Here is a 26,824-nt window from a genome sequence, read left to right as displayed (position 1 = left end):
TTTTCTGATTTAGTAGTTAAAGACAATTATACTCTTTAAAGAGCTGCTTTTACTTATAGATTAAATTATTAGGAGTAGATTTTAGTCAGCGGTAAAATTATGTGTTGACTTTTTTATCTGAAAGAGTTAAAGTCTATAATCTAAAAAATAATTTGGAAGCAAATGTGAAACTATGTTCAAACTTTGGTGCTTGTTTTTCAACCCTTGTCCTTTTGGTGTGAAGGCCAGCCTGAGTCAGATCATTGAGGATTAATGATGAATGCATTACTCAGCACCCTGCCGGGGTTGGGTCAAACACCCTAGCTTTTAAAAGTTACTATTTTGCTCAGTGAGCTTAGACATTTCAAGTCCAACTGCAGGTCCAACTGCAAAATGAACAGAATGTTTTTCTTTTGCTTAACATAGTCTACTTGAAGATGGGTTATCACTCTTCTAGATGTCCCTCCTCTCTTTTCTTGTGTAATGGTGTCTACAGTCATTGGCTGGATTGTCAGTAGACTTGACCTACAGCCACTGTATCACCAGGGAGCTTGGTTCCCATGAAGTATTCCTAATGAAATCCATTCCTTAATGTGAAGAAGAAGATTGGCATGGTGAGGGGAAAGTAGGGATGTGCTTACATGAGTCTGGCGAATGGGAATGTAAGAAGTAAGGGGACTGTGGTTGCACTACTTTGAGGCAAAGAATGGGGATTCTGGATCAGATGCCCACCAAGGAGAAATCTTCTTGATTAAAGTGTCAGCTGGGAAAGGGAACACAGATGGGTTCTGGGGTTGATGAGAGGGAGTGATGACCTTGGAGAGACTGCAGAGGAAGAGGCTTGAAGAGAAGAGATCCAGGCCTGCAATCTGGGGCCGTCACTGCTGACATGAAGAAAGAAAAAAAAGGCCATCTCTGTAGGAGGTGGGAAAAGGAAAGGATACCAGGTAGATTAGGATGTATATAAAGGGCAGAGACCAAAAAAAAAAAAAAAAAAAAAAAAAAAAAGCAAGCCAAATGAGGAGTAAATTTATTTTTATGTGTATTGTTTTAGATGTTTCTTCCAAAGTTGAACTCATCTTGAACTTGACCCAGGCAATAAGACTTAAACATGGTATTTGTGATTTTACATACTTCTAACTTAACCATCTTTGTGCTCCAACTTGTGATCTGGAAAACTCTTCAGGAGATCCTAAAGCATCATTGCCATTCTCATCATCATCTACAAGTGTTTATGAAGTATACAACCAAAGTCTTGTGTTTTTGAAAACAAGTCTTTAATTAGGGTTTGCTTTTGTTTTTTTCAGGTAGCCCAGCCATGACCCATAGGAATCTGACTTCCTCTAGTCTGAATGACATTTCTGATAAACCGGAGAAGGACCAGGTAAGCAAAGAAGTCTTACTTCTTTGAAACTGAAGACTAACTATGTTCCAGAAGATGCTGGAATAAGATTAGAAATGATGGTTCCCTAACTTAAGAGGCACTGATACATGTGGATGGGTTTGTTGTCATTGTGGTGTGGTCTCTGAGGGAAGGGAAAGCGCTATGTCAAGAGATGTGAGGTTCAAAGGTAAGAATTAGTCTTGACTCCAACCCTTACAGCTGTAGTCTCTTGGACAACTTAAGTCTTAGAGCCAGAGTTATCTCAGTTTTTAAAATAGCAATAATAATCCCTGCCACAGGGTTATTGTGAGGATTAAAAGAGATAATTTAGGAAAAAGTGCATTGGTAAAATATAAAGGTCTAAGAAAAATGCTGGCAGTGGTTAACTTTTGGGGCATACGTCAGGCAAAGGTAATGGTAGTCTTGTTAGCTGTATATATGTTTGTTAAAACAAAGTAGCCTGCTTGACATGAAGGGCAATTAAATTTTGAACCTTGATTTACTTACTCCTTTTTAAAAAAGAATTTATGCATTTATTTGAGGAGGAGAAAGAGAGAGAGAGCATGCAAGAGCAGGGGAAGGAGAAGCAGGCTCCCCAGTGAGTGGGGATCCTGATGCAGGGCTTGATCCCAGGAGGCTGGATTCATGATCTGAGCCCAAGGCAGACACTTAACTGAGCCACCCTGGTGCCCCTAGGTTTACTTTCTTTTAAAAAGAGTGTGGTAGAATTTGGGCTATTTTTCCCAGTTGGGTTGGCATCTGGATATAGAAAATGGGGAGTAGGTATAATTTTGTACTTTACATTAAAAAACAAAACGAGTTACTTTGGACTAATTGGGTGAAAATTCCACCTGACTAAAGAAATCTGAATTATATATTCGAAGGCAATGGAGACTTATGATCTTTCCTGGATGGCTCTTATAGTAGTGACAGAGGTTCAGAGGCCTTGCTGATTCTAAAAGGTACAGGAAGGTGAACTTATGCTTTCTTGTGAAGTGGTTTTTGGATTCCTTCTTCCTTCCCTTCACCAGCAGCCCCCTATTCAGGCCTTCATCATCTCAGACTGGATTGCTAGAAAAGCTTTGGAACTAAACCCTTGTTTCTGTTTTCTCCTATCTCAATAATATGCTTTTCATGTTATTGTCCTCATATTTCTTTCCTGGATCAAAGTTTGTAAGTCCTTCCTATTAAGTCAAGTTCAGATTTCCCTACCTGACTTTCAAGATTCTCTGAAATCTAGCATTGTCCTTCTCATCTTTGTGTTCCTCAGAGGAACTCTCTGCTTGGTCAGACTTAGTTACCTCCCTATTACATTGAGATTGATTCTGGATTCCTAGATCTGCTCCCTCTTCATATACTAATATGGCTGGCTCCCTCCTTATATTTGCCTTCCCCTTGAAATAAGCCAGAGGGGATCATTTAAATATTGGATGCATTGGGAGCTACCTAGCAGTACCAGCAAAGAGAAAACTCAAACAAGGACTCGTTTAGAGTTGCCTTCAAAACTGTTTGGCCCATTTTGGCTTCATTCAGTATTTACTAGTAAGGTTCTGTTTCTGTGGTTTGCCAGGGGTCTTGATACTGAATAAGGCAGCGACTTGATACAGGATAAGGCAGAGTTAGGAATATCTGGTTGACAAGACTTTTTTTTTTGAAAAAAATCTTCTTTTATTACTGACAGTTCTCTTGCCAGGAATTTGCCAATAAGCAGCTGGTAAGTGCTGGCTGAGAGAAATTTCTTACCTTCTTGAGTGTCTTCAGATCTGGGCCTATGCAGAGGAAATTTGATGGCTTAAGATGCATATTACATAAGCTTTTGATTCCAGTGTTAGATGAAATATGTTGAAACATAATGGTTTGGGGGTGTTGATTTAGCTGTAAAAACCTGTGTGGAACTGGAAACTAGAATCTTTGAGGACTCTCATGAACATCCCATATTCTTTGAGGTTCCTATTAAGTGAAACCAGGATGATTTAAATCAGGAGTTTTGTTCCTTTTGTTTTCAAAGCCAGGAAGTGAAGGCTGTTGAATATATCATTAAAAAAAAAAAAAAAAAGACTGTTTATTTGAAGGAGAGAGAGAGAAACTGAGAGTGTGAATAGGGGGAGGAGCAGAGAGAGAGGGGGAAGCATACTGGACACTGAGCAGGGCTCCCTCCCAGGACCTTGAGATCATGACCTGAGCTGAAACCAAGAGTCCTACATTTAACTGACTGAGCCACCCAGGCATCCCTACTGTATGTTCTTAACAAAACACAATATATCATTTTAAGAGCAACTGTCCATCTGCATTGTATCTGTTACAGTAACTGCAGCTAATCCAATGAGCTCTTCATCCCACAAAGAGGGAGAAAGTCTATTTTTTGCTTCCCACCAAAGAGTTTGAAGAGAAGGTTTGGAACTGACCCATGATCTTATCTATAATCAAAGGCAAATTAGGAATTCAAACTAATATTTTTCAGTTTCTGTACTTACTATTTTAGTAACTTCAAATGCAAAAGCTTCTGGATCATTTTAGGGTGAGAAGAAGAAAAAAGGTGTGTAAAGAAGATGAAGCTATGGCAAACGCACACACACACACACACACAAACACACACACACTAAACTCAGGCTTTTATTTTTTAATCTCTCTCTCTTTTTTTTTCTTCTGGGTAGGAAAAAAAGGTTGCCAGGCTCAAATTTGTTTTGAAAAAGCTTTTATAATTAATTAGCCAATGTCCTGGAAATGATCTTGGCAGTAAAGTCAAACTTGTTCTGTATGCTTTTCCAAGTTGGCCCCAAAAACTTCCATCCGAATGGAACCGAAGTTTCTGATTGACTGATTATTCTGCCTGGCTACAATTTGAACAGTTGCAGTGGTGCCTCTCCACTTCCTGGAGCCATATAACTTCCCAGTAGCATAAGAACTATGGGTTTAATGTTCAGAGTTATGAAGAGGAGAAGGATTTCTTTGACAGCAACATAGTGACAAAATTTGAGGGCATATTTTTTATGAGATTCTGTTTTGGGAAAACAGAAGAAACAAATCTGTGGACTGCACTTTTTCTCTCTGGCTCTGCCAAGCCTATGTACTTACGATTTCAGTAGTGGCTGCCTTATTGAGAAATAGCTCAAAATAGTTAACGGCAGAAGAGCATAGCCAAAATTTAGGTGATTCAATGCCTCAACAACATTCCAACTTGGATGTTATATTTATTAAGCAGAAAAGCACCTGGGAAGAAGTAGATAAAAAAAAAACAAACATCTGGAGCTCATCTGCTTGTAAATCTACATAAATAATCTCTTCTATTTTGTTGCTATGGAAGATTTTCTTCTTCATTATCCAGTTACCTTCCCCATTTACCTTAGATTGATTTGTTTTTCTATCTCCTTTCATTCCTTTTCTGTTTTGTTTTTTTTTTTTTAAAGAAAACTTAGAAGTGCAATGGGTGCTTGTCAAATGTGGTGGCTTAGTTCTGATTTGCATTTGAGTATGGAATCAGCTATGAGGATAAGAAAACCTTTCTCATTATTTTACTTCTTAGCTTTAGCTCTGGTAGAAGTACTATGCTGAATGTACAATGATTTTAAAAGGGCCTTACTTTTTTTCAGGTTATCAGTAATGCAATAACACCTCACAATTTCATGATCAACCTTCAGTGGAATGTCAGTGCAAAGACTACAGTGGATACAGTAGATGTGCAAATACCTTGCAGATTCTCAGAAAGACACTGCTCACATAGCCTTGTAACTTCTTACCTGGTTATCACTTCTATGCTGTTCCTTATTTAGCTAGCTTATCTGAGATCCTATCCATAGGTCTACTGGTAGAATTTGGCTGAAGGTTAATTTCTAAAGTGTAGTGTGATCATTTTTAGCACTACCTATTGCCTGTTATCTCCCAATATACTTGTCTGTCTTGATTTCTGTTTTTGAAGTCCTTTTTTCCCCCCTTAGAAATCAACCTGGATTTAAATATTTTGTCAGAGACTAAGAGGATGAAACCATTAAAACCATGTATAAGTTTGAAATTGCTAAGCATGACTGCCTTAAAGTGAAATCTAGAAAGAAACATTTTGTGATTGAACAACGCTTAATCCTTTTCTTACACATGTGTAATATAGGAATGAGTCAACTAAATTCAGCTGAGATGATTTCTTCATAGTTCTGAGGATTTCCTTTCTAAGGCTCACGTAAAGCTTCCCTTCATGTTAATAGCTTTTTCATATGCACGGTGACAGGAAAATACAATAGCACCCCCTTTTTCTTTTCCACAGCTGAGCCAGAAAACCCTCTAATTCACACTGAACACTGGGTGGTCGCAGTTCCTCTTCAGAGAAGGTGCAGGGGCTAAGAAAGGCTCATATTTTCTGGGGTTATAATACTTATCTTTAGCACATTTTTAGGGCCATTGAAACACTGTGGTGTTGGGAGAGCTCCAAATGGAATCGCATCTGTGAAAACCGGACAACAAAGTCATGTTGTGAGTAGGTGGTGACATCTTTAGATGTTGTTAGCCACTATGGTTTGGGTGGCTGTGGTGAGCTTCCCTGTGGCTCCGTGGCGACAGCGTTTCTTCAGCCAGGTGTCCTTGATGGGACCTGGTGTTGCTACTGCCATGATTATCTTTGGAGTCTTCTTTCAGAGGGCATTAGCTTGCCACTCAGATGATTAACAAAACTGATATTTGTAATTATCTTTCCTTTTCTGCAAGAAATTTCATTTTATAAAGCTTCCTTCTCCCTCCTGATGCTTTCTCCCATATTCTTAAAGAATTAACAATCAGTGGTTATTAGTAGTGTTTTTTGAAGTGCTGATGTACTGATTTCATGAACCTGTGTCCCACTTAAAATTGGGGCAGTTGGATTTGCCCATTTTCATAATTCTATATTTTCATGAGAGCTGTTTATTTGAATCCGAAGACTAACATTCAATTAAAAACAGGTTCTGCGTCAGCTTGAAAATAAAGCAGATTAACCTGTCTGAAGTAAAGTAAGCTCTGTCTTGTATTGTCAGGTAAAGGAAAGGAGATTTTGGTGAAACTTAGAAATATGACTTTAAGTAACTGTGAGGCTGTAACAAATTTGAAATTTTAAGTCACCCCATACATAACTGTATGCTGCTGTGATTTGAACTCATTCATTCATTCAAAAAATATATCCTGTGCTACAAAGTGTTCTCAGAGGTGGGTAGGATTCCAGAGATGAATGAGACATAAATTTTTTTGACTCATAAAGCTCCCGTGCTTTTGAGGACAGGAGGGCAATAAAGAATAGGAACAAGTCAACAAATGAGTAGAGTAATTTCTCATAATCACAAATACTATCTTGAAAACATAGCAGGGTAATGTGATACGGTTCAGAAAAGCTATTTTAGGGAGGAGGGTTAGCCAGCAAGGAGAAGGTATGGGGGAAGAGGCTTCTAGACTAAGCAAAAAGCAATAGTAAAACCTTGAAACAGGAATGAATGTGGTGTATCCAAGAAACGGGAAGAAGAAAAAATGGCTGGAGCAAAGGTAGCTGGTGTGAAGTCGTAGATGAGGCCAGGGAAATTACACAGGGCCACCTTTTCATTTTTATTCTAAGTACAGTGAGACAGTTTTAGGAGTTTTACCTGGAGAGTTGTGTGTACTGCTTCGCATTTTATAAAGTCCACTGAGGATGCTGTGTGATAGGGCAGAGGAATTTTCCAGGGTGCTGGATCATCTGGTGGCGTTCCTGTAATTCAGCATTGGCTGAGCCCCACAGCACGTTAAACTGGTAGCTGTAAAGACTCAGTAGCCTGTTTCTTCATACATTTACCATAGATGTCAAAATCTTATTCCTGTCAGTAAAGGAAGTTTTTGTTTCACCAAGTATTTTAAGAAAGAAAAAGTTTCCTGTTAATTAGACTAAATTATGATTATTAATAAAATGTTAAAATGTTTTAAGGTACCAGAACTGGACATAGGCCACCAAGAGTGGTGTGTCCGAGCTTTTGAGTGATTGCTTCTCTACCTCTAGTTTTCCTGTTGATGTTACTGCTGACTGACGTCAGGTGTGTCACCCGGGTAAAACACACGACTCATACAACTTTCCCTGGAAGCCTGAGGAACAGTGACAAGCATCTTAGTCTTTATGGTTCAGAAAGGAGCACCAGTGTGTAGGGGGGGGTCCCACTCTTACCTGTACCTGTGAAAGAATTGCACTCAGGACAACTGCAGGGCATTCCTGGATTGGACATATAATGAAAGGGGTGGCAGGTTTTATGTCTTAAATAATTAACTGGCATGTTTTAGATTTGATGGCACCTTTTATCCTCTTTTCAGTAGGTAGCATTCTGCCTGTATTCCAGTACCATGAATATTCTTAGAATATATCGAGGAGAGTCATGGAATACCATCAACAATTATCTTTGATGGATGTCTACTCTCATGTCACATGTTACCTACTTCTGACCATGACTTCATTAAAAAGATAAATGACTTTTTTCCCCTTGGAAGTGACAAATTGTTACACAGCCAGAAAACAGCAACACCTTATGATGAACACCCTAGGGGTCTGGTTAAAAAACCCTTTCTTTCTTTCTTTCTTCCTTTCTTTTTTAAGATTTTTAATTTTTTAAAATTTATCTGAGAGAGAGAGAGTGAGAGAGAGCATGAGAGGGGATAAGGTCAGAGGGAGAAGCAGACTCCCCCTGGAGCCGGGAGTCCAATGTGAGACTAGACCCAGGGACTCAGGGATCATGACCGGAGCCCAAGGCAGTCGCTCAGCCAACTGAGCCACCCAGGTGCCCTAAAAAGCCCTTTCTAATCGTTGTAAGTATATACATGGAGTCATTCTTAACTTGATATAGTAACGTGTTATTATCTGTATTTCTTTTAAACTTTCGTTTTTTTCTGATTTCCAAAGCATACAGAATTGCTGTAAAATTCAAACAAAGCAAATCTGAATAAAATAGAAAGTGAAAGTTCACAAATTCTCATCCTCAAAACAACCACTATTAGCAGTTTGATGGAGAGTCCTCTAGATTTTTTCTATGCATAAAAAAACTTTATACTTATTTATATAAAATACAAATAGGATCATATTGCTCTTCAGCTGGATTTTTTAAACCTAACAATGTGATTCACAGACCTGTACCTCTGGGGATAAAAATACATTATATGTTTATAAAACCAAAAAACAAAAACAAAAAACCTAACAATGCCATAGACACCCACCTTATTCTTTTCAAAGGTTGTAGTCCGCAAGAATCCTATTTTATCTAAATGATGTTCTGTTATATTTAGTTATTTTCTTTGCAATTACTAGTCAAGCTTTTAAGAAAACACCTTATTGTAACTTTTTTTTTTTTTTTGCTTTCTTTAGTGAGTATTTCTGGAGGAGAAATTTTTATAAGTGGAATTGCTGGCTCACTGTGTATTGCCAATTACCTTCCCAAAAGTGTATACCAATTTGTGTCCTAGATTTTTAAACACTTTAATAAATCCTCCTCCACTGCGGGGTTACTGTATGCCAATCAGATTTGAGTTTCTTCTTTATGATTCACTCCAGTAAAAGCTTAGCGACTCAAGTTGCTAAAGTGAAAAGAATCTCAGTCACTGGCATCTGCCTCCCAGATCACTTTGGGGGCTTTCTTCAGAAGCTTAAAATATTGAGGCTAAAACTGGGTTTATTCTCCCGGTCTGACTGGATCTCTGGGCTGGCTATTCCTCGTGTCTCCTGAGGTAACGAGGTGAAAAGCCCAGCGGCAGTGAACTTGGCCACCTGTATGTTTCTTACTGCTTCTGCTAAAAGGTGTTGCTGTCCCCAGCTCTCAAAGAAAGCCTTCAGGCTTTGTGGGAATTTCCTTGGCAACCGAGAATGGCTTCATCTCAAGAGCCCTTCCTGGTGGTCAGCATTTGGTCAGCATTTGGAACAAAAAGGAACATTGCAAGGAATGCCGGACAAGTATTCTCTTTGAAGCGCTGTTCGACACATTTGCAGCTTGGCTCTGCATCTCCTTCCTCTCCCAGATTCCCCACCCCCATGAGAATTTTCAGTGAACTTACATCCAGACTATGAAGTTACTTCAGTGAAAAGCTCATACCTTATGTGGAAGTGCTTTATTAGGAACTTTGAAGGAGTGTTGTCATCTGGGATAACTGATGAAGAAATCATCACCATTCTTTACATGTTGGGAGTATTTGCAGATTTTGCTGTTTCTTTATTTCCCTCTCAACGGGGAATGGCTGCACAGAAGATTGATGAAGAGGCCATTCCATGGGAGGAGGCATTTCTTGCTCTTCTTCAGCAAGAGAAGGGCTCCCCACTGTTCGTAACTCACTGGTCTGATTGATCCAGTGGCTGTTGATGTATTTGCCTCCACAGAATCTCATGACCTTATCAATCACCAGCAGAGCGTCCTGATTTCTCCGTGTATTACCACCAGTGGTCTGGTTTCACTCCCTAGCACTGAACTCAAATGAAGACAACCTTCCTTTCTTTCCCCTCTGCCTCCATGATAAAAGAGCAGCAGTAATTTTTTTTCTACAATCTCAAAGACAGTAGTTAATTACACAAGACTGACATTATTGCCTATCAGCGTTCTGTGCATCCACATACGAAAGGCGAGAAAATAACGGAGTCGTTGTGTAGGGAGCCATTGTAATAATTTTGAACTTCAAAATTAGCTGCACTATTGTTGATTCAGGGGCTCACCTGAATCTATTGAGTCTGTTCCTCTATGAAGAATAATTAACAAGAACTAATATAGTTAAACACTGACTTACACTAATGCATTGGGCTTGGTACTGTCAGCCCTGTTTTACATATTGGCAAAGCTGAGGCACAAAGAGATTAAGCAATTTCCCCAAAGTTGAATAGCATCTAAGTGGTAGAGCTGCATTCTGGCCCTGCAGCCTATCCTCTGAATGAGTACAGGGATGCTGCTTGTTTGGATTACGGTCTTTTTTAGGTCCCCAGGCACAGGTGTCAAATTGATAGTTACTGCCGTTCAGTCTGTCCTTGAGGCACACACCATGCTGAGTAGGCTAATCACCAGAATTACTAGTAACTAAACCAACAATGTAAAAAAAAAATTCTTAAGGGTCCTATGGTAACCAGACGTTTCTGTTGCCACAGTGATTAAAAGGCTCAACCAGGAGTTTGTTGTGTGCCCAGACCCTAAGTGGTGTTGGGGGATGTCAATGAGAGAAGGCCGATAGAATAAAAATATAACATGTAATCTTAGATTGTGAGTTTCTAACTAGCTGGAGAGACCGAATAAACTGTTGGTGTTGACAGTAAAGTGTGGCAGTCCCCAGAAAGACAGGATAACTGTGTGGGCCAGAACCATCAGTCACAGGGAAACAAGAGACTCTAGAAGCATCGTTCTATTGTAGAGAACATCAGTAACAGAAAATAAGGTTTTTAGCTGAATGTAATACTCTTCTTTGGAGAAAAAGGTAGTAAATTGGAATGTAACTATCTGTAGGTTAACCATACAAGTGAACAATTTGGCTTATCCAATAAATGGAAAATATTGTGATTTAAAAATTTTTGGAAATAATGGCCCAACCCTCTCTTCACCCCCATGAAATACAAGATTTCAAATTTTTTTACTGTTTGTTAACCTGTAGAGTTAGCAAAAGTAGATTAGTTAGCTAGTTGATTTGTCCATGGACCATGGCGGATACTCCCTTCATTTATAGATTCTTACTTGTGCATTGCTCAAACACCCCATGACTCCTTGACTTTCACACTGTTCAGTATTCATTCTCACTACAGGTATATTCACCCCTTGACCATGAAGTGTGAGAGGTACACATCATTATAACTTCTGTATTTTTTTTTGTAAGAGGCAAACAATTATTATTGAATTTTTTTTATGACGTTCATCTTAGGAGTAGCTTTGAAGACTTAAACAAGCATGTTAAACCTTAAGTGCTATGAATCTCAGTTTCCGGTTTCATGATACAGGTGTTGTGATTCAGTCTGAACTGCCTCCTCCACAGGGCTGCTGTGTGAAAAGGAACATGCTTAAAACACTAAAATAGGATACACATTTTCATTATCACGGTCATTTTCATTATTTAAATCTGCTACTGGTTCTAATTTTTGGTTGGTTTTGCAGTGGGATTGGTGGGATGGAAGTCAATTTCATTTCAGATTTCTTTCTTCACCTTTCAAATTTACATTGCTAATTTGGCTCTTTGGGGTTTCATACTCAACTTTTGCACTCCACTGCTCTGCCTGCACGCTGCTGAGATGTGCCTGATCGCCCTTTTGTGGCTGTCGTTACTGCATGCACATTTCCATTGGACCCAAATGTCTCTTCTCTGCTTTTTCAAGTCCTACCATTATGTTAGGACCTAAGTCAAGTGCTGCTTTTTCCATACATGCATCCCGGAACATTCTGACTCACGTCAATTACTCTATCTTGGGTTTCTGATACCACGTGGCATTACTACATGTCATTTCACGTGGATGCACTTGTTATTGTTTTTGGTATGTATGTATGTCTTATCTTCCTCATGGAGTGTGGGGAAGGGAGGCGGTGGGGGCAGGAGAGGCAGCGGTCGTGTAAGTTAGTTGATGTTGGAAATGATGATGGTTAATCAAGGGTGAATCAGCTGCCACTTACCCTTTCTTGAGAACTTTTTCTTTTTAAAGGCTGAGAAAATGAGGATGAGAGTTTCTCAGAGAAAGGTGACTTCTCAGAGTATTATTTCTTTTCTTTTTGGTGACTTGAAAAATGAGTATTTCTTATGATCGCTGATAGAGTGTTTCATTAGGTTAACCAGTTGCTTGAAATGCCCATGCTTGCCTGTCTCATACATTTAAAATTTCTTTTTTCTTTTTTTTTTGGCTAGGACAGTCATGCAAATGCTAACATTTCAAATATAGTTTGCTCTTTCATTTGTTACAATCCATTTACACACTTTTTTCTCATAAGGAAAGCTCAATGGAACATAGTTAACTGGCTGATTGACATAGTTTAAAGAAAACGCCAGATCTTTTTTTCTTTTCTTTTTTCTTTTTTTTTTTTTGCCCTTTATTTAAAACAAAGTGTAGTGTGGCACAAGGACATTTTGAAAAAGACAGCTGTCAGCACAGAAAGATGTTCTGTTGCAAGATGACATGGTATTGCTAAGTTTTCCCAAGCATAACACATTTAAATTATGGACTATTCAACATTTTACTTTTAGATATGAGCTACTTCACTTTGTATGAAATTAGCAAGACATTAAGGGTAACCCATATCAAATTAGGAAAGAATTTATCATTGAGTGAGATTTATTATTGAATTTAAAGTTCTATACATTGTTATAGCCCTGTTTTGCTCATACATTTTTCTATAATTTAGATTGCCAGGACAGCATTATGGTCAAGAGCCAAATATATTATTGAAAAGAAGAAAGAACCCATGTATTAGGATGACTTGTTTCTGAAAAACCTTTCAGTCAGAGTGAAACATTGATCTTTTCTCCTGGTGGTTTTTTTTTGCATTACTCGTCTCACAAATGAAACTTACCAGGGTAAAGTCCATTTCAGTATCAGCTTATTTGTGACCCTGAGAAATTAACAAGGGGAATTCCAGAAATTTCAATAAGTGGCTCTATATTGTGTGTTTTTTTTTAATTTTATTTTTTATAAACATATAATATATTTTTATCCCCAGGGGTACAGGTCTGTGAATCGCCAGGTTTTCACACTTCACAGCACTCACCATAGCACATACCCTCCCCAATGTCCATAAGCCCACCCCCCTCTCCCAAACCCCCTCCCCCCATCAACCCTCAGTTTGTTTTGTGAGATTAAGAGTCACTTATGGTTTGTCTCCCTCCCAATCCCATCTTGTTTCATTTACTCTTCTCCTACCCCCTTAACCCCCCATGTTGCATCTCCTCTCCCTCATATCAGGGAGATCATATGATAGTTGTCTTTCTCCGATTGACTTATTTCACTAAGCATGATACCCTCTAGTTCCATCCACGTCGTCGCAAATGGCAAGATTTCATTTCTTTTGATGGCTGCATAGTATTCCATTGTGTATCTATACCACATCTTCTTTATCCATTCGTCTGTTGATGGACATCTAGGTTCTTTCCATAGTTTGGCTATTGTAGACATTGCTGCTATAAACATTCGGGTGCACGTGCCCCTTCGGATCACTACGTTTGTATCTTTAGGGTGAATACCCAGCAGTGCAATTGCTGGGTCATAGGGTAGTTCTATTTTCAACATTTTGAGGAACCTCCATGCTGTTTTCCAGAGTGGTTGCACCAGCTTGCATTCCCACCAACAGTGTAGGAGGGTTCCCCTTTCTCCGCATCCTCGCCAGCATCTGTCATTTCCTGACTTGTTCATTTTAGCCATTCTGACTGGTGTGAGGTGATATCTCATTGTGGTTTTGATTTGTATTTCCCTGATGCCGAGTGTGTTGAGCACTTTTTCATGTGTCTGCTGGCCATCTGGATGTCTTCTTTGCAGAAATGTGTTCATGTCTTCTGCCCATTTCTTGATTGGATTATTTGTTCTTTGGGTGTTGAGTTTGCTAAGTTATATTGTGGATTTATATGAAGAAAAAGTTGGTGCATAATTTATTGCCTTGTTGAAGTATGATCTCTAGTAAGAATCCCCAGACTCTGCGCCCGAGAGGGAGATCTTGTTTAGAAAAATAATAACTGCACTAGGACTTAAAATAGTTATGAAACTCTTTTTCTAAGTGCAGGATTCTCACAGAGTAACTGTTGTCACCAGGGGATCATGAAAACCTCTGTAAAACTGTGCCATGGAGGGATTTTTCTTGAGGGTTGTGGCAGTGCTGTTCCTGTGCCCCATGTCTTCGTGGGACCCCGCATGACGTCCTGCTAACTCAGGAGAGTGTGGCGAATTCTTTTGAGAAGCCTGGATTCATGTCACATTTTGGTTTCTAGTTATACTTCTAAAAATTCCTATGTTTTTAAGGTGTATTAAAGTAGGACAACATGTAGGTTTTAGTAAAATAAAAACCCAAATAAATGAAAATGAAAGGCTTTTAGAAGAGTCTCCCTTTTCTCGAAAGTTCTAGTAAGGACTGTATGCTCCTGTGCTAATATGTTCCCTAGTCTGTGCCTTCATGATCTAAACCCTGTGTTGTGGGTTGGACTGTCTTCATTTTAGTTGTGCCTTCTTGATCTAAATCCCCAGTTTGTAATACCTCAATATGGAGGGTCTTGGAGAAAAAGAATTTAAATCAAAGGGATAGAAGACTTAGAGTAGTCCCCCCCGCCCAGAATGTCCTGGATAGTAAGAAATGTGTGTTGCTTGAAGTAGTAGCAAAACCTGGGTTTTATAATCCCAGAGATGTCGGTTCAAATACTAGATTTCTTCTTTATAGCTGAGTGATCCTGTGCATGTACTTAATGTCTCTGAGCCTTAGGGGTGGGTAGAACCTTAGCTTTCAGGCTCTTTTGAGAATAAAACAAGATAACGTATGTGAAGTACAACAGGTAGAGAGATGAGGTGCTTGCCCACTGCCTTCTGTCTCCCTGTGAATAGTGCAGTAGGCTAAACTATGAAACAAAGTCCTCACGGAAAGTGGAGCGAGTACAATGAGTGAAACGATATAGTTTTAACTTTGTAGTGATTCAAGAGGAAGTAGCAAAATAGAACACTGGGGTATTTTTTAATTTTTTGTTAAAATAGATCCTAAGGTAGAATGAATCTCTCTCTCTCTCTCTCTTTTTTTTTTAATAGTTCCCAGAGGAGCATACAAGTGAAATTTTATAGAGGTGGCATTTTCTCTTTTCCCTCTTTTTCCTGAAAGTAACAAGCTCCTTGCCAGCCATTAGCAGTTATGTTAGGATTTCCTTTGCATTCACACAAACCAATATGGTTTTTAGATCTGAGAACGTAGAAAACGATGAAGCACTATGAAGGTACCTAGAAAATACAAAGGCAGGCTTTGCACTGAAGGAGAGTCCTGTGAGCGTCACTCATGGCTGAAAGCCGTTTGGTGGCTGCCCATTGTCTTCTTGATGAATCCAGAATCCCTAGCACGGCCTTTATAGCCTGGCACCATCCTGCCTAAGTTCTCTAGCCAAAGGCATTTTTCAGGGTTCTCTCCCTCACTGACTGTACTCCAACCACACAAATGTTCTTCTAGGTCCATTAAGGTGTCAGTCTGCCCCTGCCTTGGGGCCTTTGCCTCTGCTGTTTCTTCTGACTGAAATGCTCTTCTTGCCCGGACGACTGGTGCTCACTCATTCCTCTGTACTTGTCATGTCTTCAGGGAAGTTTCTGGTGACTCTCTGGTCTAGGTTAAAGACCGTGGCTATAGGGTCTTATTGCACATTATGCTTTTTCTATCATGACACCTACTACAACCGTCATCGAGTAATTGCTTATTTTAATTTTTGGTCAAATGCTCATCTTCACTGATAGGCGATTTGCTTCAGAATTGAAGAGATAATGTCTGGCAAACTAGAGCCCGTGGGTCAGAGACTGCCAGTGGCCCCAAAATGGTGAAGCTAAGAAGAGTTAGTTTTAAAAATAGAATATGTGACAGGGCATGTATGCTTCCTGCAAAGCCTGAAATATTTACTAGTTGACCTTTCAAAGAAAAAGTTTGCTAGCCTGTGATCTAAATCATTGCTATGTATGTGGAATAGAAGAACTTAAATACATTTTTGACCACATGTCTTTTCTGAGCGGCCACTCGAGTGTAGTAAGCGTCCTTAGAGTTTGTGATGAGGTAAGCACTTCGATGGCTGAGGGCTGTGCGACCATCATAGGGGTTTTATACCAAGTATGTGCATTCATAACCAATGTAAATATGGAATGTCTTGGCATTTTTTTTTTTAGCTTGTACTACCCCAACAAATATATTAGCAATTTGGATTAACACTTGATGCACGCTTTTCAGATTCTCAGAGGACACAAAATTGGCAAGGTTAGCTATCTAGATTTTAAATCCTAGACTTAAGATAGAGAATGGTGCTGACAGGCTGAAACCACAAGGAATTTAACAGGAGTGAAGGTAAATTATGTAATTTCAAAACATGAAGTGAGTAAGAACGTATGAAAAATCCTGCCTTATTTGGATAGAAAGTTTATGGCTTTCATCAGAATTACATTTTTCAAAGGTGCCCATTACTCAAAAACAGTGGAGGGGATGTAGTTATGGTAAGTAGGGTGGTGAGGTTCCTGGGCGCTAAGCTAATGGGAATAATTGAAGTAACTTTTCCAGAGCTCTGGGACAGGAGAAGTGTTGAAGGGTAGGAAAGTCGTGAAGTTTACTTTAGAGTGAAAGAGAATAGATTGACTCTCTGTTGCCATGGGCATAAAATATAATAGTGGGTACATGTTTCGTGGAGGTAGTTTTTATTTTAATATAAAGAGGAATTAGATAGGAAATAGAGCTTTATCACTAATTTATGAAGCTTTTATGAAGTCCTCCTTACACAAAGCACTGTATTAGAGTTCAGGACTACAAAAAGGAATAGGACACAGTCTCTGCCTTGTAGGGGTTCTAATTACAGATTGTGAGATAAACCCATAAATAATGTAGGTGGTAGATATCTTAGCAGAGAGAAGGGAGTCTGAATTCTGCCAGCGTTGGGGAGTGGCCAGCAGTGACATTTGAGGTAATTCTTGAATTGAATGCTTTTACTATATGTTCAACAAGAAGCGAATGACTATATGTTAGGACCAAAGTCACTGGGTGGGAAATTGGACTAGATAGTCTTTGAGTTCTTTTAGGATTTTATGATTTGGTGAATGTCAAATGAATGGCACATGGGGATTCAAAAATGGAAAACTCAAAAAAAAAAAAAAAGAGGTAGAATGTAGCTCTGAAACTAGGGAACAAGGGAGCAAGTGAGCCTCCATATTCATGTCAGAAATGTGGGAAATTGGAAAATTGGGAAAAATGGGAATTGGGAAAATTGGGAAATTGGGAAAAATGAGAAAATTGGAAATATTGGGAAATTAAAAAAAAAAAGGAGGTAGAACGTAGCCCTGAAACTAGGGAACAAGGGAGTGAGTGAACCTCCATATTCATGTCAGAAATGTGGGAAAATTGGGAAATTGGAAAAAATGGGAAAATTGGGAAATTAAAAAAAAAAGAGGTAGACCGTAGCTCTGAAACTAGGGAACAAGGGAGCGAGTGAACCTCAATATTCATGTCAGAATCGTGGACATGATTTACTGGTGCTCAGTCAGAGCTCACCAGGTGAAAACGGAGAACCTCTCAAGGAAACTTTGTGTAGCTGTTGTCTGCTTTTCTGCCAGAATTTTATTCTCCCCTTGATTCTCTTTATCTACTTCTTCCATATTTTCTATTGTTCTAATTTGGTGCCTGTTCTCAGAGACCTCAGTGGAGGGTACGTTAAAAAAAAACTGCTAAATAAATAATAGCATGACTACTACAGATTTAATTATAGCCATACAGCTGCCTGTTTGAAGTGTTCTGCTGGGGCCATATGGTCCCTTGTACATCTCAGCCCTGGATGGACCTGGTTTAAATGTTTCCCAGCTGACAGTGTTGAATTCTCAGAGAACGGCTCGCTGTCATTTGGAAGTCCGTAGATGGTGTGCTTTACCTCTGTTGTCTCTGCAGATGGACGTTTTATTGACAGTCGCTTACTAGGCTCCAAGCAGTCAGATACGAACGCCCCACCCAGACAGGTCTGCAGCGCCACGTCTGCTTGGTCGTTCAGCAGGCTGATTTTTGTCACCACATTGGATGTGCTAAGTGGAAAGTACTGCTATATTTAACAACGTTCACTCAGTGGCTTCTCAAAAACAGCATTTTAGTGGGTGATTCTTGTAATTATTTTCTGTCCTGGTGGAGTGGGGGAACAGAAGCAGGGGGCTTGGAGGAGGGCATCTCTTGTTCCCCTGCGGCTCCGGCAGGAGTGTGACCTTGAATGAATATGTAGCTTCTCTGGGTCTCAGGAGGGCCAGAATCGGCCCCTTCTGGGTCCCTTTCAGTTTCCCAGATTCTGCAAGAATCATCTAGGGAACATGTTCTCGCCAGTGATGTGCGTCTAGCATAGAAGGATGCTCTTCCTTTCCCCCCTTGTGGCGTTCTGAGTATCTCTTTTCCTCGTACAAATTCCCCATCTTTGGACCGCAAAAAGCTTTCAGTATGAGCTCTGTACACAGAGGCCTAAACCTCAGAGAATAGCAGTTTTGGCCTTCATTATGTACCTTTTCAGGTTAAAGGCTGTCTAATGCATTTTCCACGTCAGCAGCCCATTTAGTCTGTGATGAAATCATGGATGCTTTCACCAGAGAAATGCACAGTGTGTAGGCACAAAAACTTGCATATAATTTCCAAAGTGCCCGTGGACTCCCTGGAGTCCGACCAGGGACCCCAAGTTTAGAGCCACTGCTCTGTGCTTTGACAAGAGTCCTGGCTCTTCCGTCTTGCTCTGGGTGAAAGGAACTGCAGAGGTGGGTGAGGACAGAGAAGTGGAAGGCCGAAGCCCGAAGCCCCAGCTCTGAGGTCCACGGGCACGGAGAGCAGAGGCCTGTCCAGCTCATGGGCTGCTGTGGGGTGGGGCACGTGGTGGGGGTGGCAGGCCGCGTCCTCTCACCTTCCACCCAAGAAAAGCACTCTGCATCCGTGTCGGTTGAGCTGTTCACTTTCGACCCTCAGTTGCCTTCATTACCTCTGATGATCCCACCCTCTCATCTCTCATCCCTTGCACTTTTTGTTTTTAAAAGAGCAGTCTGTGTTTTTTTATTAGCCATCTTGTCTGGTATGTGTGCAGAGGAGAATGCACATGAAACATTTCCCCTTAAACTGTAATTTTCTCTTGAAGTCATTAACCCTGTGATGCTAATTTTTGTTTTGTCTTCATTTGATTGTTCCCTCTGCAGCCCCTCTCTCCCAGTGGCAGCTGGAGATTGTGGGGCAGAAAGAACAGAAGAAACCCTATGTTTAGGATCTTTCTTTTGGGGGTAGGAGAGGGAAGACTGTACACAGATTCTGCTTTTTAGATATTAATAGGTAGGGTGAGAGTCAGAAGTAAAGCTTTAAGGTTTTTTTTTTTTTTCCCCTTTCTGCTGAAAACATGGTCATTCAAGGACAAGGGTGTCATTTTGAGGGAATGCAGATAAAATGGCCTTGTTACCATGAGGAATTATGTTTGTTTTACTATATAGCTGCACTCATCCTCCCACGTTCTTGTCAACCTTCCATTTATCTGATTTTTCAGCCTTATTCTGGGGAAGGTATCTCTGCAGCCTTCTCTAGTTAAAAAGCCATGCATCTATAAGCTTGGTAGAATTAACTTGCCTACAAAAGCATTATACTGGATGGGTATATGTATTTAAGTCTGTGATACAAACTGGGGAAGAGATTTCTTCCTAGAATTCAGAAAATTTTATCTGAATTAAATATGGGGCTGATCTGTCTTTTACTTTATTCCTTTGGGAGAGAAAAATTTTATTGTGCCAGTTACCTCTTCCCCATATATTCTAGGATGTTATTAAAGCTCTAACATGATTATAATTATTGTTACCATTTTGTTGCTTAGGTTAAGATAAAGTGAAACTTTAGGGTGCAGGTTGTTTTTAGTGCTCAGTCAGATTTTTAGTGGTGAACTTGTTGTTCATCAGTATTGGTGAAATATTTGTTTTTGATGTTAGGGAGCACTGGACATTTGAAAAAACATAGTTCTAATGTTGGGAATCATTCTCAACTCTTCTTTCCCCTCACTCCCTCTGTCCGGGCATTCCACAAATCCTGTATGCTCTGCCTTTTGCTGTTTCTCAAATCTCTTCTCAACTCCCATCCCCACTGATGTTCTCTTGGTTCAGAGTCTCATAATATTCCTCCTTTGAACACATTTTTGAGGGGTCTGTTACTAGCTCAGCACTCTGCTTGAACACTTTCAAACATCATTCATCTACTCCTTTTAATCCTATGATCCCCATTTTATAGATGAGGAAATCAGCTTAGAGAAATGAAGTCATTTGCCCATTGTTCCACAAGTAGGAGGAGGAAGGACTGAGGTTTGCGTAAAGCTCTGACCCCAAAGCTTATTCCTTCTCTCTACCTGGGTTTAAAACAGCTGGAGAACAGTCACTGAGCTTAGCCTGGTAAAGCTTGGACTCTGGAGACAGACTTTGGTTGAATCCTTACTCTGCCTTTTCTAGTTTCATAGTCTTAAGTTGTGTAATCTCTACGTCTCATCTCCTAATGGGTAAATAGTGACAACAACAACTTGCTGATAGAAATGTGGTGAGAATTTAATAAGGTAACTCATGCAAAGTTCCTGGTCTGATATCTGGCTAAGAACTATTGATTAAAAAATGTTAGTAATCATTAGTATTACTCTTAATAATTTAAAAATCATTATTGAAGGCCACTGTGCCTCTTGGTGATGGTGCTTTTTGAATGCAGTTTTATCAAACAGCGATTTGAAATTTTAAATTAGAAGGGATTCAGTGTGCAACCATTCTCCAAAAGCAGGACTGCCTTTCAAAATTTTCCTGATAAATCCCAGAGAAGGTTGGGACTTTAAAGCACTTTAGCAGGGATTTAAAAACAAAACAAAACAAACAAAAAACAACGAATGGTAGCTACCAAGCAACCCTGATAGAAAAGTTATTTTTCATTGACCCATGCTCACAAGTTTTAGAACCAGTAAAGGCTCTTTGCTTCTGCAGAGACTTTTTCAAGTTTGTTACCACCAAATGGAGCACCTTTCCTGGACCTTCAGTGTCCTCACCTGTGTTATGTGGAGTCTAAGGACACTACAACACAGGTGCTGTCACCTAGATTCTGTGCCTTTAACAGGTGTTTAGTGAGCACTTAATGCAAGGCTATGCCCTGATAAGGCACCGGGGACCAAAGTAGAATAACATGTGGTCCCTTAATATAAGGTACTTTAGAACCCTTTTTATTTTTATTTTTTAAAATATTTAGAGAGCACGTGGTGGGGGGTGGGAGAGAATCCCACAAGTAGACTCCCCACTGAGTGCAGAGCCTGATGTGGGGCTTGATACCATAGCCAGTAAGATCACAGACCTGAGCCAAACCCGGGAGTCAAGAGTCAGATGCTCAACTGACTTAGCTGCCCAAGGTGCCCAGACCCCCCCTTTAAAGGTACTTTTCTAATAAAAGTGTCCAGTGATTGACTTGGCTGTGACTGAATGCACTGTGATAACTATAATCACAGAGGGAAGACTAGGGTCCGGTGGTAGAACAATGTCAGGGAAAGTTGGGTGCCTCAAGGTCAAGCTTCCTCTCCTTACAATTCTTGGCTAGAGTTTGGAAGCACAAGTTGTATTTAGCATCAAAGGGACAGGGCAGGGAGGGCAGGAATCCAGGCAAAGGGCATTTTTCCTCAAATAGATTAATGAGTATTTCAGGTCTCCTTCCTTAATGCATGGAGCAGGTGACCTGCTTATATGTACAGCAGAATTCATGACACAACAATAAAAGAGGAAAATTAACTTCTAAAAACATTACCTAACCCAAGTACCACCTGGAGTTTACAGATTCTTGATTTACTTTAAATACTTCTTAAGGTGCTGTTCCCCATATTTGGGTTTCCTGCCCTCTTTCTCTCTCTCTCTGATCCATTTTATTTTAAGTAATTAAATCCTGTTAAATGTTTTATAGTGTGCCTAATTAAAATTTTTAAAGATCATCTGTACAGAGGGGTGCCTGGGTGGCTCAGTTGTTAAGCCTCTGCTTTCAGCTCAGGCCATGATCCCAGGGTCCTGGGATTGAGCCCCACATCAGGCTCCCCGCTATATCTCCCTCTGTCAAATAAATAAATAACATATTAAAAAAAAAAGATTATCTGTACAGAGCCTAAGCTATTATAGATGCTTGACATTGATTTTCTGTGTAAGAGGTTTATTTTATCTTATTTTATTTTTTTATATATTAAATATTTTTATTTATTTGTCAGAGAGAGAGAGAGAGAGGCTGCACAAGCAGGGGGAGCAACAGACAGAGGGAGAATCGGGCTCTCTGCTGAGCAAGGAGCCCGATGCAGGACTTGATCCTGGGATCATGACTTGAGCTGAAGTCAGCCACTTAACTGACTGAGCCATCCAAGAGTCCCTGTGCAAGAGGTTTAGAGATTTCAGAGCCCTATCTTCTAAATTTTGGGTAGCAAAATATATTCATCAGAAATTTAAGGGTTTCACAGTGTAGTGAAGTGAACAGAGCATTAGAAGTTAGAATTCATGTCCTGGCTTGGCCATTTAGCTGCATGAATTTCATGAAGTCCCTTCACCTTCTTGAAATTCAGCTTCTTTCACCTGGAAAATGGTTTAATAATATATTTCTCATAAGCTTGCTATAAGAATTCAAGTAAGCTAGTAATTGTGAAAGTATTTCAAAGACTGTAAATAGCTATAAGCATATTGACAGTATGATTTTTTAATGATGTAAGACATAAGAATATGTGACTAGAGATTTTGACAAGTTGATTTTAAACTAGGTCAGTACTTGAAATTTCATCCTATTTAGGAAATCAGAACTAATGGATTGTACTTAATGTTATATTTAGTTTAATAGCCATTTGTGAATGTGCTGCTTTGCAGAATCATTTGCATTAATGGTGGTAAGATGTCTATATTTGGAAGGAAACATTAGAAAATCAAATTTTCACCCTCAGGGGATTGTTTTCATTTTGTATTTTTAAAAATGGAATAAGTGAAAGGAGAAGAGTGTTCTAAAAGTAAAAACATGTAGCCACAGAGCCTTTTGGCACCTTGTCTGAGTTAATGACTTTGTTTGCACTCTTTCATATTTATTTTATATACTCTGGAAATCTCAGATCATGTCATAAATGTTCACTACTAATAACATTATAAGTGATTGCCTAGATTTTGGATTCTGTAGGTGGTCAAGCAATAGCACCTATTTATTTATTTATTTATTTATTTAGTCTGTCTATCTATTTATTATTAGGCCTCTTAGACTCTTAGGCAGTGGTTATTAAATTTAATCTTTGGAAATATTCTTCTAAATCACAGCTTGAAGATAACCTAAAGGGCAATCAGAGCTTCCATTAAAAAGTAAACAAAAAAATGTGTATAGACATTATTCCATTAGTTCTGTTTGTTTACCAAAGAAGTCCCACAAATTAACTTAAGGGATGAGTAAAGGATATCTTCATGTAACAGAAACATTTTAAGATGTTTTTTCTTTAAAAATTTTTTTTTTAATTTTTTATTGACATATAATGTATTATTAGCCCCAGGCGTACAGGTCTGTGAATTGCCAGGTTTATACACTTCACAGCACTCACTATAGAAAATGCTTTTTTCTTATGTGGTCTTGAAATCAAAAGCAATACCTGTTTACACTTATGAAACAGTGATTCTTATTGTTTTCCTCCTTCAGCCATTTCCCAGTTAGGCAACCACACAACGAGAAAGAAGGGAGATTTAGGAATAGAGTGCTGGGATATGTTGAAGAGATGGTGTTTGTCTAGGCTATTCAGAAACACCAAACCCTTGTCCTCTGTCCAACATTCTCTTTAGAAGATCATCAAGGGAAGTGTGCACACAGGAAAACAAAGGCCATGAATCCTTTTATTACTGGCTGAACCTTTGGCTGCAAACCCCAAAGTACAACCCTGGTGAACTAGGCAGAGCCTTCTGCCTCATCTTGGTAGCTGTGAAGAGCATAGAAACAAAACAAGCTCCTTGAATTTGGAGCACAAGAGTAGACCTGCATTTACACTGGGAACCCCCAACTATAAAGAAAGGCCAGAATAGAGCTGTTGGTGAGAATAGTTGTTTTCCCCATACCTGGGGAGAAAGCTGGCATAGGCTAATTGACTTAGAATTTGACTATTTTGGATCAGCTCTCTTCTTTGTATGTGGATCAAGAGGGCTGCTGGAAAGTAGTGAGGAGGATGGGAGATAGGGACAGTCAAGTAACGATAGAAACCAGCTCTAGGCACTGCACTGGTTTCCAGCCATTACTCCAGGATTCCCAGAGTTTGAGTACTCCAAGCAATATACATAGTTCTTGGTAGGTCAAACATATTTCAAAAGTTATCCCAGAGATTCATTTTCACAAGGTGAGTAGCCTTGTGATGGTTTGTTTCTTCATGCTAACACTGTTGGAAGCTAATTTTAACCTGAGGACAGTATACTTGATTAGGTTATATTATATTAATGTTGAATAGTGGGCGATTAATGGTTTATATACTATTGGAAAATAAAGGTGGGCATATATCACTTCAGACATAACACAGTCAGGGGAATATCCCTGATATGCGAGATAGGAAGAGTGAAGAGAGTAGAGAGATTTACTTTCCATGTTGGAAAAACCAAAAAGAATGGAGAAGGAGTGAGTCGCACATTTTCTTTATATCTTGCTAGGTATTTTACCTCTTATCTCTTCCAACCTTTACAAAAGCCTTTATGAATTAGGGCTGTGGAATATGGTTTAAGTTTTTCACTGTTCTTGATTCCCTTAAAGGGTTTTCTGTCAAGGGAGAACTATATGTAAGCCAGATTTGCAATGAAATCATAGTTTATTTATTAAGAAACTCATTGTAGTATACATATTTTATTACAGTAGAATATATGTATATGATTTACATATACAGACATTTATAAGTCATTACTTGATGATTTTTCAAATGCGCACATATGTATAATTGTTACTCAGATTATGCAATAAAACATGACCAGCATAGTATATTTGCCTGCTTTGTCATGATTTCTTTTCTTATTTTTATTATTTTCTTCTTTATACCTTCTTTGGGTTTCATTTTTTATTCTCACTTCTTGAGATATATATTCATATCATCAAACTTTGGCTTTTCTTCTTTTGTAATATTTGCATTTAAGGACATGAATTTTACCCAATCTACATGTTTAACTATATCCTATAAATTTTAATATGTCATATTTTCATATTATGAGTAATATTGACTTTAATAAGTTAATAATGTATCTTTTAATCTTCAAGAAATCTACTTTGCTTTAAAAATGATTCTGCTGAAATTCTCTATATTGTAATCAATATTTTAAAATATTACTGTTGTTTCAAAATGTGTCTGGTAATTACAATATGTAGCTCTCCTATGTTTCTAATTTCTGGTTTTTCTTTCTCTTTGGTCCCAGTCATTTGATTTTATCTGCTAGTATGCCTAGTAATTCTGATTGACTGTCAGATATAATATGTACATAGTAGAGATAATTTGATACTCAGGATGATACTTTTGCTTTTGGCTGGCATTTAGGTGAAGGACAGTTCACCCTAATATTCAGTCTGGAATTGAGCTGATTGGAAGCTGGGTTTCAGTCTCTATGTGGATTGGTCTATTACTAGTTTGCTCTTAAGCCTTGGATCTTGTCCTTTAGAGGTCCCAGCTGAATGCCTGGCATGCTCGTCCGTTACTTTGAAACTGCTGAAGGCTCTGCTCAATTTCTGGAGCTCTGCAGCTACCTAGAAATCATAAGATGCCTTTAGAAGAAAATCAGAGCTGAAGTTAGCCTCACCTTTATGCAGTTTCCTTTTTCAGGGATATTGGTTTCTCAAGTTTTTAATGTCACAATAACTTTCTGATGCCTTTAAGCAGATTATAAAAATTCTGCAGTTTTTCTTGCTGGAAGGGTTGGTGTGATGCAAGCTAGTTTACCATAGCTGGAAGTGTTTCTCTTAGAAACATTTTTTTTTAGGTTGGACATTTTTAGTTCACTAAATACACAGCTCCAGGCCTACAACCACCCACACAGACTCTAAATCCTGGGATTCATAGACTTAAGAGACATGTGTTATGATAGAGAAATATAGTTGAGCCTATGAAACAGGTTCTGAGTCTCCTTACCTAACCAGCCACAGGGATAAAGATGTCAGGTCTCTCTCTCTCTCTTGCTATCTTTTTAAATACATTCACTTGTCTTTCTGTAAGAGAAAACACTTGCTTCTTGTCTTCAAGGCACTGTAACCTTCCCAGTAGAAAAAAGTACCAATGAATTTGTCAAACTCTACTCCATCAAATTGGCCACGTTCCCCGCCAAGGTGTAGAGAAAGGGAGGGGACAGAAGCAGAATCATCTCACTCTTGTGAGTGAAAGAGCACTTTTTTCCTACCCTACCAGTTAATATTGTTTGCGTATAGTAAACGAATAAATTTATACTCAAGTAGCATAAATAATTTACTAAGATGCTGTTTGACCTAGGCGTTCTCTCATACTTTTGAGTTCCTTGAATCCTAAAGGTTCCATAGCATGGATTTATTCTCCAAAGCCATTATCTGAGGCACCACTCGAGTCAGCCTCAATGAGATTAAAATATAGGGTGACCATATAATTTTTTTTTTTTTAGCACGAGACACTTTTGAGAATGAAAGAAGGCAATAGCAATTATATCAGGAAATGGGGTAAACTGGGACTTTCATGAAGAAACTGATAGGTATGGTGACCCTACTTTACCACAAAAGATTTCTTTGCAGTGGAAGGATATAGTTCCAGAGTGATCTATAGTGAGCTTAGCAGATGAGTTTGTTTGGGAAGGAATAAGAGCTATCAATTTTCAGA

General features: G+C 39.1%; 1 protein-coding gene across 1 annotated transcript in view; it reads left to right on the top strand.

Moving 5' to 3' along the window:
* LOC111148909 (solute carrier family 4 member 4) overlaps positions 1 to 26,824 on the top strand; it is a 348,265-nt gene that overhangs the window by 193,559 nt on the left and 127,882 nt on the right. Inside the window, exon 7 of the mRNA XM_022505690.1 lies at positions 1,287 to 1,363. Coding sequence (XP_022361398.1) covers positions 1,287 to 1,363 — 77 coding nt within the window. The remainder of the gene's footprint in view (positions 1 to 1,286; positions 1,364 to 26,824) is intronic.

This window comes from Enhydra lutris, unplaced genomic scaffold, assembly GCF_002288905.1.
Source record: "Enhydra lutris kenyoni isolate GAN:26980312 unplaced genomic scaffold, ASM228890v2 scaffoldscaffold21, whole genome shotgun sequence".
In the NCBI taxonomy this organism is placed as follows: Eukaryota; Metazoa; Chordata; class Mammalia; order Carnivora; family Mustelidae; genus Enhydra; species Enhydra lutris.
This window is presented reverse-complemented; position numbering and strand designations above follow the sequence as displayed.